Source organism: Echinops telfairi, unplaced genomic scaffold (assembly GCF_000313985.2).
Source record: "Echinops telfairi isolate 266 unplaced genomic scaffold, ASM31398v2 ScPeMD7_7468;HRSCAF=8506_0, whole genome shotgun sequence".
NCBI lineage: Eukaryota > Metazoa > Chordata > Mammalia > Afrosoricida > Tenrecidae > Echinops > Echinops telfairi.
Genome location: NW_022111369.1, coordinates 80,910,972 through 80,928,148, shown reverse-complemented (window position 1 = coordinate 80,928,148; position 17,177 = coordinate 80,910,972). Strand labels below are relative to the sequence as shown.

Here is a 17,177-nt window from a genome sequence, read left to right as displayed (position 1 = left end):
TCTGTCCCCCAAGTATTCCCAGACTTGTTTGCTGTTTTAGAGAAGGCAGAGAGCCAGGTCTCCTCTAAGCAAAGCTTGGGACACTGGGATAACCCTGTGAGTGGGGGGTGGGGGTGGGTGGGTAGGGACAGGCTGAGGCTATTGTCCTCACACCCACCCCATAGCACAGTCTATTTTGGCCTGGATGGGGTTTGTTTGAGTAGGTGTCATCTCATTTAACTCTATTTGCGTAAGTGCTATCTTTTAATTAATCAGTTGGCATTTGTTCCAGTTCTTTTACTAGGAAAAGAATCCACAGTCTTGCTAAGCCTAAAAAACAATGGGGAATCCCAGAGAGGTAAGGCAATATTATATAGTCTCATTAAAAAAAAACCATTTTATTGCACTTCTTTACACATATCACACAATTCAATAGTTCAATCATATCAAGAAGAGTTGTACAATCATCGCCACAATCAATTTTGTAACATTTTCTTTTTCCGTTTGTTCATTGTTAGTAGTGTAATTATTAATTTTTAATAGTGGCAAAAGATACACAACAAAACATTCTCCAATTCAAGAACTTCTACCTGTATAATTCAGTGCCATTGATTGTGCTCTTTGAGAAGTCTCATTTTCTTCACATAGAGACTATTCCGACCTTCCCGTTATCTCTGTATCCCAGGTGCATCCACCTCTCGCTCAGCCGGTTCCACAGAACCACGTCTTTGTAGAGTTGGCATATGGAGTAGTCACATAGGAGTCTAACCTAGGCCTGTCGTTCTTTAACTTGTCTGTACATTGGAGAGAGCTGCTAGGTGTTGGAGTAGTTGAGCTAAAATGAAGTAACAATCAAGCATTTCTGTACTAACTGTGATCGTCTTAAAAGGAGCCCTGGTGTCACTGTGGGCTAAGTATTGGGGTGTTAACCATAAAATTGGCAGTTAAGACCCACAAGCTACTCCACAGAGAAAAATGAGGCTGTCTACTCTAAAAAGGAACCCTCCCGGGTTTCTACACATTGCAATCAACTCAAGGGCGGTGGGTGGCCGGGTGAGGGTCTAAGGAAGAGGTTACAAGCAGAGAAGGCACATGCTTTCCCATGTACCTTATTTCCCTAGGATTGGTGCCTGGAGGGCCAGGTGGATCAGTGCAGGTGTAAGGACCTGCCTCATTATTATTTTTTAATGTTTTAAGCTTAATAATTAGTTTATTTGAACAATTTCACTGTCCTACAATTCACAACTCGTACATTTTAATAGTTCAGTCACGTGTGTAAGAGTTGCGCAACCATCACTACATCAAGTACAGGATGTTTCTTCCTTGGACTCGTTGTTAGCTCCCCATTTCCTGCTAGTCTCTCTTATCTTGTCATTTTGAATCTGTTGATCCAGTTGTTGTCTCTGTAGTTTCATATACAGAAAATTCTACCAAATCAAGACAGAGCACAAACAGCCTAACAGCAATGACACAATGGAACAAATAAAAACCTCAAGTGATTACAAAATAGAAAATATTAAAACTGGGGCAATTATACATTGAGCCAAGAGGGAGATCAATGACAAGGTGTCCCTCGTTTTGACCCAACAACAATTGTGGTCAACTCTTTGCAGCTCTTTTTGGTAACAAGACTCTTCCCCATCTCTGGTCCATCATTACAGGGGATTCACCAGTAGCTTAATCCATATGGGGGACCCTACAAATGAGTTTTGACTTCCACTGTTGTCCATGGCCTTCTGCAAACCAGATGTTCCCAATTTAAGCTCCTCTTCAGAGTTTGGATTTTATTATTTATAATCATTGGATCACACATGCTAGTGTGCTTCTGCCATGTGGACTTAGTTGATGTCACACTTAGAGGGCTGCTTATTTTAAGAGTAACCTTTCAAAATGGGTGCATAGCAAATGTGGTGAAGGAAACTGATGGTGCCCTGCTATCAAGAGATATAACATCTGGTGTCTTAAAGGCTTGAAGACAAGCAAGCAGCCATTGAGCTGAGAAACAATAAAGTCCACATGGAAAAAGCACACCAGCCTGCGTGATCATGAGGTGTCAATGGGATTAGGTATCAGACATCAAAGACCCAGAACAAAAAAAAAATCATATCAATGTGAATGAGGGGGAGTGCAGAGTGGAGACCCAAACCCATCTGTAGACAGTTGGACATCCCTACAGAAGGGTCACAACGAAGAGATGAGCCAGTCAAGGTGCAGTATAGCACTGATGAAACACACAGCTTTCCTCTAGTTCTTAAATGCTTCCTCCTCCCCACTATCATGATCCCAATTCTACCTTACAAATCCGGCTAGACCAGAGCATGTACACTGGTACAGATAAGAGCTGGAAACACAGGGAATCCAGGACAGATAAACCCCTCAGGACCATAATGAGAGTAGTGATACCAAGAGGGTTAAGGGGAAGGTGGGGGAGAAAGGCGGAACTGATCACAATGATCTACATCTAACCCCCTCCCTGGGGGATGGACAACAGAAAAATGGGTGAAGGGAAACATCGGTCAGTGTGGGACATGAAAAAAAAATTATCAAAGGTTCATAAGGGAGGGAGGGTTGGGGAGGGATGGGGAAAAAATGAGCTGATACCAAGGGCTCACGCAGAAAGAAAATGTTTTGAAAATGATGGCAACAAATGTACAAATGTGCTTGACACAATGTATGTATGTCTTATGGTAAGAGCTGTATGAGCCCCAATAAAAGGATTTTTTTTAGAAAGGGCAGAACAAAAAGGAGTAGCCTTTAAGACCCCAGAGCGCTATTCTTTCTGATAGGTGGGCACCATCTGCTTTCTTCACCACACTTTGCTACAGGACCCATATCTTCAGTGATCACTTCGTGGGGGTACGTATTGAGCAGGGCCATGTCATCAGAACTAATTGTTCTTAGATTGGTGCTACAATTAAGTGTGAGCTCAAAATCCATTCAATCTATGGTTTATATATGTGCCTGGTTCACTTTAAAGACATCATTATTATTTGATTGAAGGACATGATAAATTACCCCCATGGGGGGCATATGGTAGTTCTATTTATAGTACCATTGCTTTACCCACTGGAATAGAATTTAAAACACTATTGAGAAAAAGAAAGCATACATGTATAGGACAGTTTTTTAGACCAAAGTACATGGATTGTCGATTTATACAGATTTACAGTTTAGGTGAGTGGACACTCTACACTTGCAACAGGGAATGGAAAATAGGGCAGGGCTGTCATTAATGCTCTTTCACATATAGGCGAAAAGTCATTTCAGCATTAGGCACACGATAGTGTTTCAGTTTCTTTAATCTGCTACCGGCATGTTTAAGATAATGTCTAGTTCGCCTAGTGGGAGTAGTCGAATCCTTCTGATGTGGCCTGTGAGGGATGTTCTGTACCTAGAAAGGACAGAGTTTAACGTCCTGGTTGTCTAGAATACACAGCCTGGCTCACCAAGGGTTGAATACAAACTACATCAAAAGTGTCCAATTGGGTACAGGATACTGAGCGTATTCTCCCATTGGTAGTCTATATACTTAATATTGAGCCTTAATATTGAGCCCCAAATGGTCTCACTTTTGAGAGATTCACCAACAGAAAGCTTCTGCAGCTTTATGTCCTCACTGGAGGGGAGGTACTGAGGTCTGTGTTAGAATAGGGAAAAGGATCTTCAAGGGTCCTCACCTGCCCTTTTGTGCGGAGGTGTCTGAGGAACACACCTCTGGGGCAAGGTCCCGGTAAAGAGTCCCCCAGGTGGGCTAGGAACTGCAAAAGACCATGCCTGGGGTGGGGGTGTGGTGGTATGGACAGGAGTGTCTGCGTACTGGTTGCAACTCCCTTCAGAAATGGTAGTGCAGGGGTTGGCTATGCACCGAATCTGGCAGGGAGATGGCAGCTTTTCTCTTGAGGGCCGGCAGGTCCAGCTTCTGTCATTGTGTAGTACAGGCGACTGGTCAGGTCTGAAAAACACACATCATTTATTTTTTATCCAGGAACAGGACTCCACAGAGACATTAAAAAATGGCACACATTGGTAAGAAGTGTCTTAATGAATAGTTTGAAAACTGCCAGTCATCTTGGAATACTGCACCTCCCCATCCCATCCCAACCAGTTAAAAAAAGAAAACAGATTGGACAATATAAGTGAATTCAGAAGCTTAGTAACATTCAAGTTTATCTCATTTGCAGGTAATAAAACTGTGACTTGTGGACAAAGCCCATTTATTTCTGTTATATCCCACTGCCACTTTTAGAGCAGCCCCCGTGGCATAAATGGTTGCTTGTTGGCTGCTAACCTCAAGGCCAGCTGCTAGGACCTCCCAGTGCTCCAAGGAAGAAAGATGAGGCTTTCTGCGCCCATAAAGATGTTCAACTTTGGGAACCCACAGGGGCTGTTCTACTCCATCCGTAAGGTCACAGCCAGTCAGAACTGACTTGATGGCCGTAAGTTTGGGCCCGTTTTAGAAAGGTCCTAAGATGTCTGAGCAGTATCTGCAACTGCATTCTCCTGTCAGTACATACACGTCCACACCTGTATGCAGACATATAGGTACTTATCTCTGTGCACACACATGGGTTCACCTGTACCTGCCCAACTACATATAAACCTATGCACCTCTATATCTTACTACGTACTGACATTTTGTTTATTGTTTGTGTTTTGGCCAAATGACACATGTCCTGTTCTTTCGCACAAGTATCCTTTTGTGCCCTTCTTAGTGGCACCACTTACTGTAGTCAGTTGTGCTCACGACACCCCCGTTTTCTTAGCAAGCACCTTTACTCTCTCTCCTGTGTCCCTGCTCCCTACCCTGGGCCTGGTCGTGTGTTGCCTGAACCTCTGCACTCTCTCTGCAGTCCTTCTCGCCTCTCTCATCTGTCTCACTTCACCATCAGGAGAACCCCTCGTTTTCACCCTTTGTTCATTCATTGTTGAAACCATTTGTGGAGAGCACTACACTGTAAGGGGAAGTCCCCTGGACGACCTATAACAATGTGTCTCAAAGAGGACATGTTGCTCCCTGAGGGGTGCTGCAATGATTCAGGGGTGTCAAAAGCAGATACGTGCACTTTATCCTGGAAATTAAAACAACAAATTAAAAAAATTAACACAAATGAAAAATAACAAACGCTTTTAATTGCCATGCAGTGGTGAGTAATTTTTGTGTCTTAAAAAGGGGCCAGTAGGTCACATCGTTTGGGGACCTACGGTGCATAGTATGGGCTAAAGGGGCAGATACTCTTTGTCAACATTGTAGAGGGCCCGGACGCTACTGTAAGAAGTTTGGACTTTATCTTAAAGGCAATGGAACCGTGGACATGTCTCCGTCATAAACAAGGGGGAGGGTGTGTGACTTGATCAGATTTAGGTTTCGGAAGATGACAGTGGCAGCAGGGTGAAGGTGGTGGGGTCAGGACAGAGAAGGAACAACCCACTGAGGAGAAATGGACAGATTTGAGAAGCATTTGGGAAATAGAATCAGTAATAAGAACCCCTAATGCTGGATTTGGTGGTGCAACGGGTGACGAGCTGCTACCCGGAAAGTTGGAGGCCCCAGTTCATCCGGAGATTCCTCAGAGGAAAGGCCTGGAGATCTGCTTCTGGAACATCAGCCACGGAGAACAACGCAGCTCCGACACCGCCGGGGCCACCTTGAATCAGAGCCCATGATAGCTGCTTTAAGTGTCTCACACACACGGCAGCCGTACATATTGCTACTATGTTCTTTTCTGACCACCAGGTATAGAGTTTCACTAAAAGTGAGAGCTCAGAGAGCACATAGCTAGCATGGCCATACGCTTACCTGTTGATCACGTGCTGGCAGAAACAGAACCATTTCTAGCAAGTTCCGTTTTCCTCGCCACTTATTAAGGCAGTGGGTAGAACATTCTTGTTTTCATGCTCTCCCACGGCTTATCTGTTTCTGATGCCTGACAATTTTCTAACGGGGGCAGTTTTGAAGGGAAGTACCAACGAGAAGGGAATCAGTCAAGAGCTATTGCGAGCATGCTCATTAACACTGAGTCTCTTACCATTTCTCTGTTCTGTTTTGTTTTAACAGAAAACTGCTCTGGGGAAATCAAGATCCGATTCGCCCAATTTCCCAGAGTGCTTTGATGGCTCGGTTGTCCAAGAGACTCCAGTACCTTGCAAATCCCAAGGAAACCTCCCGCCATTATATACCTAACAGGTCGCCATTTGTGCTATTGGGTGATTTTATTAGGAGTCTATAGGGCAGATGAACACAGAACCCAACCCTTTTATTTAAAAGGCATAAAGTGATTAATCTGTCACGAAATTTTATTGAGGAATGGGGATTGTAGCTCTGCTTTTAATCTGAAACCACAGTCAAAGTTTTCAAAGCAAGCTCTAATACTGACTTATAGTCTCTCTTATTGTATGGCTTCGATTTATTAGTATTCTTATTTAAAAATAAAATTAGAGTGCTAAGAAAACACACCTTTGGGAGAAAAATGTAAAACAAAATTCAGAGACATAAAGGAGGCCAGAGCATCTGATGTCAGGGGCTTAAGTGGAGAGCAAATATTTTGAGAATGATGAGGGCAATGAATGTACAAATATGCTTTACATAATTAATGTATGTATGGATTGTGATAAGAGTTGTATGCCCCTAATAAAACTATTAATAAATAAATAAATACATTTCATTATCAGCCCCCCAAAAAGAATTGCAACTGACTCAGGTCACGGTATTTTCTATCTCTTCCTATGCATCTGAAAGCTGGACACTGCACGAGGAAGACTGCATTAATTATGCCGTTGACGAAGCATAGTAAAAGTTCCAGGAACTTCCCGAAGAACAAGCAAAGCTATGTTGGAAAAAGCACAACTAGAATGCTCTTCAGAAGCATGCATAAGGGAACTTTGTCTCATATACTTCAGACATGTTGTCAAGAGAGACCAGTCCCTGGAGGAGGCTATCATGCTTGGTAAAGTAGACGATCAACAAGAAAGAGGAGGACCTTCAAAGAGATGGAGTGACACAGTAGCTGCAACAATGAGGGCACACATGGCAGTGACTGCAAGGATGGGGCAGGACTGGGCATTGCTTTGTTCTGTTGTACATGGTGTTCCTAAGAGTTCTCAGTGACTCTGTCATTTAACAACAATAACAGCACTCTTTAAGAAAGCAGACAGCCGTATCTCCTCTGACAGAGGAAATGATGAATTCAAACTGCCCACATTTTGGTTAGCAGCCAGGTGTTTAACCACTGGCCGGCCAAGACTATTTCACATAGATAGTTGTTGACGTTGTTACCAGGTGTTATCAGGTGTCGTCTGGTACCTGTCGGAACAGGTAGCAACACTGGATAGCAGAGTGAAATGCTGCCAGGTTCTGCGCCATTCTCACAATTGCTGCTATGTTTGACCTCATTGTTGCAGCCACTGTGTCCATCTGTGTCCTCAAAGGTCTCTTTCCATTTCACACATCCTCTCCTTTACCACTCCTTTGCCACTCCTTAGTGTGGCAGTTACATAATCGATTGTCAATTTGAGTATTAAAAGTGAAGGAGTGGAGTTTAGTCTGTCAATAAGGTCCCAGCTTGATGACCTCATTTGGAGACTTTAAGGAGATAAATAGCTTGCTGGAGGCAGGACACACACTCAGTACTTAGGAGACATTCTTGTTGACAAGCCAGGTGGAGACAGGCTGATGGCAGTCAGAGCCTCAGAGCTGGAGAAGTCATGTGGAGACACCTACCAGCGCTGAGATGCTTACACTACCACTGGATCCACAAGACTTTCCACCCACTGGCCTGGGATCTTACTGCATTTGGCATCATTGCATGTGTTTCATGGGACTAAAGAGGAATTTATAGATTTGTTATCAGATGTATGGGCTAATACTGGACTTATGGACTTGACCTCGACTGGCCTGGGATATTTTCGCAATATTCAATTGCTCTTGTTTATAAAGTGTTTTCTTATACACATGTGAGTGTATATGGATTTGTTTCTCTAGTCTACCGGCTAACACACCAAGCATGATGTCCTTTTACAGGGACTGGTGACTGATAACATGTCCAAAGACCACGAGAAGTCTCCTCCTCCTTGCTGCCTTGTCTTTAAGGGACATTCAGGCTGCACTTCCTCCAACACTGTGTGTTGTGTCTTCTGACAGCCCAGGGCACGCTCGTTCTTCTTTACCAGCACCATAATTCAGATCATCAAGTCTCCCTCGGCTTTCCTCCTCATGTCCCGCTGTCACATGCTCACCAGCTGATCGGAAATACCTTGGCTTGGGTGGTCCAAGCTCACCTTAATCCTCAAAGTGACATTTTGCATCAAATCTGTTCTTTTTTTCCTTCTCAATTAGTTGGTTTATTTTCATTAGTTTCACTGGCATACAATACAATCTGGTACATTTTAATAGTTCAGTTGCATTCATAAGATTTGTGCAATCATCATTACAATCAATTCCAGGACAATCCTTGTTGTTGTTAGCACCCCATTTCCTGCCAGCCTCCCTGTCTTTCAATTCCATTTGAATCTGTTGGTCCATTTATGATCTCTATAGGCTTAGCTAATCTGGGTTTCATATACAATAAATCATACCAAATCAAGATGGAATATGAACAAACAGCCCAACAACAATGACAATGAAACTAAAAAAAACATCAATCAATAACAAAGCAGAACATATTTTAAAAATTGGAACAATTTTACATTGAGTCAAAAGGATGATCAATGTAAAAGTCACATTTTTTGTTGTTTTAGTACCATTTTATTGGGAGTTAATACAGATATCATTCCACAGTCCAATCACATCAAGCAGTATTGCACAATTGCTACCACAATCAGTTGCAGAACATTCTTTTCCTTCCTGAACTTGACATAAGCTCCCTTTTTACCCTTACCCCAACTGCTGCCGAAACCCTTATTCTACTTGCTGTCCCTATAGGTTCATCAATACTGGGTTTCATATACTGGAAAACATAAAAACATATAACAAAAATTCAAGAGGGTGACTCATGATGACATACATCAGAGATAAATCCCAATATGAACAAACAAAAAGCAAAAACATACAGAAAGTGTTGAAAACCAGATCAGGCCTAACTTGCATCAGAGGGGAATCAACTGACAGGGTTTCAACCATTCAAGTCAGGTTTATCCTTTGGATCTTCTATGATCATCTCTCCAATGCACTCTGCTTGGTAACCACTTTCCTCCCGTCCCTCTCTCATGGACAGAGGGAGATCACCGGAGGCTTATTTCCTCTGTAGTTCCCACAGATGCATCTGGGGCTCCCACTGCCATCCATAGCACTCTGCAAACCAGATTTCCACAATTTTGGCTCTGATATTATTCCCTCCTTTGACTTCGAATTATATGATTTGCAATCCTTTGATCACTGTTGATGATGCGCTTCTTCCAAGTGGATTTAGTTGACATCTCACTTAAATGGCTGCTTGTTTGGAGACAAGCCTTTAAGACCCCTGACACTATTTTTTCTCATAGCTGGGCACCATCTAAGATCTTCACCACACTTTGCTATAGCACCCATATCTTTTGTGTTTCCTTCCTGAGGGCATCAAGAAGGGCCATGATGTAAGAACTAATTGTTCTTAAGTTGGAGCTAGGATTTAGTGCGAGCCCCAAACCTATTCCTGGATCTATGTTGTTGTTGTTTTTCAATTTGCCTTTGACTCCCTTTTGAAGCCTCCTTGTTAATTTATGGTAGAGAATCTTATCGATCATTCCCATGGGCATAACGATCTTCTGTTAATATTGTCTTTGATTGGCCCTAGGTACTAATTTTTTTAAAGCCCTGTTAAGAGAGGGATATTGGTCCAATGTAGACTAACTCCACATCACAGTACATGAATTATTCACTTGTACAGAATCAATCCTTTTGTGGCTGTACACTATTTATACAAACAGTGGGGGTTAATCTTCAGGGAAAATTTACAATAATAATCACTGATTATTATTATAACACCTCTACACCTCCTCTGGGCTTGGATTTCATTATTTACAATCCTTGGATCACACATCCTGGTGTGCTTCTTCCATGTGGACTTAGCTGACATCTCACTTAGATGGCTGCTTGTTTTCAGTTAAGCTTTTAAGATCCTAGACGCTATTCTTTCTTATGTCTGGCCACCATCTGCTTTCTTCTCTACACCTGGCTATAGCACCCATGTCTTCATGGTGGTAGGTTATTATTATTTTTTTTAAAAACCAAAGCTTTGAGGCATTTTATTATAAAAACTCAGACTCTTATATAAACTAATATGTATTTTTAAATTCATTATACAGGTACTTCATTTTTTAGCTTGGCCTTCAAGTAAATCTTTCGCTTCATTGATTTTGGCTGCTATAAGGAGATCTTCCCTTATCTGGGTGGTTTAAGAGCATAATTTGTTGATGAGCATCTCTTTTATTTTTCCTTTATTGACAGTAGGACTTACACCCAGAATTAATTCTGCCTCCTGTCTTGTAATTTTGGGTCCAAATCCACCTTGGTAATAGCCACCCCTGAAGGCAGACTTTGGTAGACTGAAAAATGTTTTATTCGAGGTTCCACTTGCTCTACGACTTGCAAAACATAGCAGCCTAAAAATCCTACAGCAGTGATGGTCAGTCCAACAGCTACCACAGCGCTGGCCCTTGGCTCCAGCTGGGCTGCTGTGCCCCGACCAGGCATCCGGTTTACCCCAGGCCAGGAGCCATGGCCACCTGCCCCATGCCTCTACCAGAAATCAACATGGCCACCACCTCATGGGAGTCGGTGGTATTAAACAGGGCCATGCCATCAGAACAGACTGCTCTGAGATTGGTGTACCAAATCCATCCATCCATCCATAGTTTATGTGTCTGTGGTTCACAACATCATTATTTTATTGAAGGACATTCATTATAAATTATCCCCATGGAGCATGTGGTAGTTCTATTGATATTACCATTACTTTACCTACTGGAAAAAAATTTAAAACAATATTGAGAAAAACAAAGTATACATGTATAGGACAGTTTTTCAGACCAAAATACATGGATTGCCGATTTGTACAGATTAACAATTTAAGTGACTGGACACTGTTTACACTTACCATGTGATTGGAAGTAGAATTAGATCCTTGAAATTCTCTAAATTCAGATGGAATCATACTTGGATCCTGTGGACTGGTTTTAATATCCTCAGCTTTAACTTGAAATCCAGGAAAAATCTTAAGAATTGTCCATATAACTGAAACATGTCTTTTCTCTTTTAACCAGTATCACCAGTGCTTCTGTTTAGAAGATAAAATCTGTTTGTTACAGAAAACTGATCTTCTTTGCAATATGAGAATAGAAGTAAGGTAGAAATTTTATGGACTGCTGTGCAAAAAAATAATGACACCATACAAATGAAAACGAGGGATTCTTTCAACAGCTATTTATTCTACAAACATATAGGGAGGACATTCTGTTTAAAAACAAAACAAATGACTCAGTGTTGACAAGTTACAATGAAGCTTAGCCAAGGAGAGAGAGCGGAAGAGAAAAGCAACTGTGGGCTCACCCTAATGTGATTGACTGAACAATAGCCCCGAGTGAGACCCACTGACAGCAAGTCACTGGGTGTTCTCTGGCCTGGAGTGGAGAGAAAGAGACCCTGGTTCATTTGCGTCAACCTTTAGGTGTGAGGGAGGAGGTCCTGTTGGCTCAAGGGTTATACTTTGTGCTGCCAGCCTCGAGGTTAGTAGTTGGAAACCATCATCCACTCCGAGGGGGAAAGAGGAGGCTTTCTACTCCTGGAAAGAGTTAGTCTCGGCGACCCACAGTGTTGCTCTCCCCTGTCCTATAAGGTCACCATGAGTTGGAATTGACTCAAAGGCAGTGAGTTTCACGTTGGTTTGGTTAGGTGTAATATGGAGGTTTTAAAATCATGAAAGTCCCCTCAATGATTCAGGGGATTCCAAGAGCTAGCTCTTGAGAAGCAAAAGGAATCACCTCTAGGTACATCCTGTGCTTTAGCTAAACTCTGAACTGGTTTAGAGTTGACATGTCACTGTCACCAAAAAAGGAAGAAGATAAAAAGGTGTTTGCGAAAACTTAATTGACTCTGTCTAAGTGGGCCTCAGTTTCTTTATTATTAACAGCTTTAACTATCTCTAAAGCAATTGCTCTTCCCCCTGGGAAGAATAATTCAGTAGTAAAGAGGTAAACTGGAGGTCAAAGCTGAAAATGTGATGATCTTTGGAATCATGCTGATTTCACTCACTTCTTCTGTCTTCTCTGATTTGCAGGTCTCTGCATTTCTACAGCTGTGGACGAAACTCCGTCATCTGGGAGATACCTTCTGCAGCACTGTTCAGCCACCCCTCCAAAAGGTTGAAGAAGCTGGCACAGCCCAAGAAATGCTTTGCACCCTCTCTCAGAAATTGCAAGGTGGAGCAGGAGAGCGATAGGTGGGACATCTGGAGAATCTTGATCACTTCTTCCAGTTGCAGGTCGCAATATTGCTGAACTTTTATTCAGCGTGTGCAATTTCATGAGCTAACAGTTCAGGATGAGCTTCAAAGCATCCGTTAAGATATAAAACAATTGCCACAATTGTAGGTAACCAGAAAAAATAGCATCAGTTACACAAAACTCCAAACTCACTGCCATGCAGTCGCTCATTTGACCCCAGTTCTGGTGAAGCTAAAATTCACACTGAACTTCACAATGGCAGCCAATTAGCAGAAGCTATCCAAGTGAACAACACAGGCTTTGCCATCGTGAGAACTTGATGCTGTCCTCTTCGGCCTCTGATTTTGCAGACAGTCTTCCTTTTGCTTTGAGTGCTAACTTTCCACTTGTATAATTCAGTGTCATTGATGATGTCTTCGGGTTGTATAGCCCTTATTGATACACTTTTCCAAGTTATTCTACCACCAATGACATAAACTCAATGCTCCCTAGCAACAACTCTTTCCCTTTTGCCTGTGGTAACTATTGGTCAAGTTTGGTTCTCTTTTTCAGGGTTTTCTTGATATAGTATTCACATAATGTACACTTTTGTGGTTAAATCTCTTTTTAAATGAGTTGTATATACATAATCACAATCAGTTCTAGTGCTCCCTCTCTGCTCCCCAAGTCTCCTCCTTCTCCCTATCTCAACCCCCCCACCCCCACCCCCAATCCGTGATACACCATTCCATCAGTTATTATCTCTATCTATTCTTGTACTTCACAAACTGGGAAACCCAACAGAAACAATAAAAACAAAAAATAAAATGGCAAGGATAACGTAATAGTATAAAGATAAAAATAAAGAATAAGAAAAAAAGACCAACATCAATATTTTAAAAGCCAGGGAAGAAATTTTTGTCATGGAACAAGCAAGAAATCATTAAGCCTAGAACAAATTCAGGTTGGATCAAGAGGGAGGTCAACTGACCAAGTATCAAGTTCGATCCAGCATAATCAAGTTTACAATGATCTTTGCAAAGTTGTTTGAGTCCCTTGCCCATGGATAGAGGGGATCTGCCAGAGGCTTAATCTATCTAGATACTCTGCAGATGGTTTATGGGCTCCCATTGTCCTCCATAGCCTTCTACAAATTGGGTTTTCACACTTTAAGTTCTGTTACTTTTCCCTTCGTCATATTAGGGTTTTGTTATTGTCATCTTTGGATCACATAAGCTGGTGTGCTGTTTCCATGTGGACTTAGTTGACTCCTCGCTTAGATGGCTGCTTGTTTGAATACAAACCTTTCAGACCCCAGACACTATTCCAATTGATAGCCAGGCACCATCTACTTTCTTCACCACACTTTGCTGTAGTGGCCTTATCTCCACTGATTATTTCATAGAGATCAGTATGAAGCAGGGCCGTGTTATCAGAACTGTTCTTGGCTTGGGGCTAGTGTTAAGCGGGAACTCCAAATCCACCTGCGTGTCCCTGGGATATGCATGACTATGGTTTACTTTGCATTATGACAAAAGCAAAACCCCTAAAGACCAATAACAAGAGCAACAAACCAACCAGCAAACAAAGAAACAAAAAACAAAACAAAAACAAGCAAAAGGCAGAAAAACAAAACCCCAAAGAAACAAAAAAGAGAAACATTGTTAATCATCCCCTGGGGTATAAATTCCATCACACAATCTGAGCATAGAGATTGGTGCCAGAGGAAGACTTCCTGGATCACTTATTACAAGTGCAGCTCCTTGCTGAACAGATCAAAACCTTTCATATCAATGCAAGGGGGCCATCAAGGTACTAAATATATGGTGATTCTGGGTCCCTTTCCTTTGGATACCCACCAACTCAGGTTCCCCCCAAGGTCCAATGACTATCACTTTCACAGCTCCCGGGGACGGCCTCTCTCTGCTTCCTCTCTTTTCAGAGTATCCTGGTCCTTATTCCACCGATACAGGCAGCTTTTAGGCAGGGCTCAGGACATTCAGTCTAGCCTATACGTTGAGTCTCTCTGGGGTGGCCCCTGGGGGATGCATGCTGCCTGCTAGGTCAGCGTCCAAGGTCATTGTGGTGCTTAGCCCAGGGTGTGGCTCACAGAAGGTTGGGTAGGAACATATTTATAATATCTACCCAGGAACATAAAATCTAGTCTATTGTCCTCCTAGGTTCCCTACAATCATTGCTTAGCATCCCTTCCTGATGTGAGGTTGCTTCTCCCCATTCACCCACCATACTCACCAACAGAACTATCAGTGTCTCCTCCAAAATGTAGATGCTCCCCTCCCCTGATCTTAATTTTCTGGCAAGGTTCTTCTTCCAATCCTGTGGGGGCCCATTGATATGTCACAGCCTGTCTCAAAGTTGTACAGCATCAAGTGGGTGATCTTTTCTCTTTTCCCCTCGCTTGAAGGAGTGACCCTAGCCAATGTGTGCTCCAGGTGATTCTTGTCAAATACAAATCAGGGAGGTGATGTATGGTTCATGACCTGTAGGTAGGCCTCTACCCTTTTGGTCAGGAATTAGTCCCTAAGATTTGTTTAATAGGTGTTTCTTTTTATAGCAGTGGACTCATACAATATTTGTCCTTTTGTGATTGACTTACTTCTCTTAGTATAATGGTTTCCAGGTCCTTCCGTGCCATGCGGTGCTTTGTGTTATCACCATTTTTTCAGGGGTGTGTAGTATACCATGTGTGTATGTACTATAGTTTCTTTATCCATTCTTCCACTGTTGGGCATTTGGGCTGCTTCCCCTTTCTTGCTGCTATAAATATGGGAGAGCATACATTCCCTCCTATTTTAACTCTTATTTCCTTGGCATATATGCCTAATAGTGGTATTGCTGAATCATAGGGGGTTTTAATTTCCAGTTGCTTTAAGTATCGCCATATCATTTTCCATAGTGGTTGTATGTATTTACAAGTCTACCAACAATGTATACAAGTTCTGTTCTTTCCACATCCTCTCCAGCATTTTTTTGTTTTCTGCTTCTTTGAATTGGGCTAGAATTGTGGGTGTAAAGTGGTATCTCATGTGGTTTTAATTTGCACCTCCCTGATGGCTAGTGATCTTGAGCATTTTTTCAAGTGTTTGTTAGCCATTTGTACTTCATTTTTGGTGAGCAGTCTGTTCATGTCTTTTCCCCATTTCTTACTTGGGTTACTTCTTATTTTCTTCTTGAGCTATTGTAGAGTTCTGCATATTTTGATAATTAAGTCTTTGTGTGATGTGTTGTTGATAATTTTTTCCCCCAAATGTGGGCTCTCGTTTTACTCTCCTGATGAAGTCTTTTGATGTGCGTGAGTTATCTCTCTCTAATGCATATCCAGCCGCTGCTGCTGAGTGGATTCCAGCTCACAGCGACCCTGAGGAGGGTTGTTTAAGGCTGTAACTCTTTGTGGGAGTAGATAGCCTCCTCTCGGTCCCTCAGAGCGGCTGGTGGGTTTGATTCACTGACCTTGCAGTTAGCAGTCCAGTACTTACTCCGCAGCACCACCAGGGCTCCCCTCGCTACCTAATCACCCTTTCATTTCCAAGGCTTCCTGTTGACACCAGGAAAGACTTGTCTATTGGATCCAAGACGTTTTGCCCCGAATTCCCTAACCATGGGGAAACACTCACCTTCTGCCTGCTCTGTGCCACCCACGACTTAGAAACCCGGCAGCAAGCGTATGTGACATTGTATAAATAGGGAGTTCTAGAATACAGTGTTGTTGGTCAGATAATGTTAACATTTGAAGGATGTGTCTAGGAAGAAGGATGTGTCTAGGAAGGTCATGACAGTTAGTCCGACAACCCAAGGAAGGTGCTTGAAGAGTCTTTAAGAAGAGTCCATTTGAGAAGACTCATTCTGTAAATGGACGTCCTCGGAGCGGATTCTTTGATTCTGAGTAGCCTTTCATTGGATGCGTCCAGTTTCTTGATTCCTTTATGTGCTGAAAGACATTTGAGTTGCTCACACTTTTCACAATAATGAATAGTTTCTTTAAGCTTTCATGTGTAGAAGGTAGTGTGCACCTAAGTCTGCTTTTTTTGGGCATTTCATTGCCTCACTCACCGCGATTCGGTGTCCTAGCAACCCCACAGGGCAGAGCAGAACTCAGAACTGTGTTCTGAGACTGGAACTCTTCACAGGAGTAGAAAGCCTCCTCTTTCTCCTGCACTTTAGAGTAAATAGCTGAAAATGAGATCGCTGATGTTTAACTTTTTAAGAAATGCCCAAAGTCTTTTGCCACAATGATGGTCTTGTTTTGTATTCGTGTCAGATAACGAGATAGTCCATGAGTGAAGAGTAGACATACTGGTAAATATAATTTACAGTGATTTTATTATGAGTCTTGTTGTTCATTTCGGGTGAGTTGGACCCGACTGTGTTCTGTTTTGTCACTGCATGCTATTGGTGCCATCCAGTCAGTTCGGACTCATAGCGACCCTGTGTACAGCAGAACAAACACTGCCCCGTCCTGCAAGCTTCACAATCATTGCTGTGTTTGAGCCCATTGTTGCAGCCACTGTGCCCAGCCATCTGGTTGGAGGTCATCTTTTTCCCTTGTCGCTCTACTTTACTGAGTATAATCTCCTCCTCTAGGGATGAGTCTCTCCTGTTAACATGTCCAAAGTATGGTGATGAAGTCTCACCATTCTACTTCTGAGAAACCTTCTGATTATACTTCTACAGCTTTATTTGTTCTTCTCACAATTCTTGGTTTATTCTTCACCCACATCATAATTCATATGTCAGTTCTTCTTCACGCTTCCTTATCATGGACTGCTAAAAGGGCAAACCAATCT

The 17,177-nt window shown here is 42.4% G+C and overlaps 1 protein-coding gene and 1 pseudogene across 1 annotated transcript in view; one reads left to right on the top strand and one right to left on the bottom strand.

The window, feature by feature from the left end:
* THEGL (theg spermatid protein like) overlaps window positions 1-17,177 on the top strand; it is a 58,273-nt gene that overhangs the window by 25,020 nt on the left and 16,076 nt on the right. The window contains exons 2-4 of the mRNA XM_004706347.2: window positions 256-337; window positions 6,035-6,163; window positions 12,228-12,389. Of these exons, the coding sequence (XP_004706404.1) occupies window positions 256-337; window positions 6,035-6,163; window positions 12,228-12,389 (373 nt within the window). The remainder of the gene's footprint in view (window positions 1-255; window positions 338-6,034; window positions 6,164-12,227; window positions 12,390-17,177) is intronic.
* Window positions 10,263-10,645, bottom strand: LOC105978918 (annotated as a pseudogene).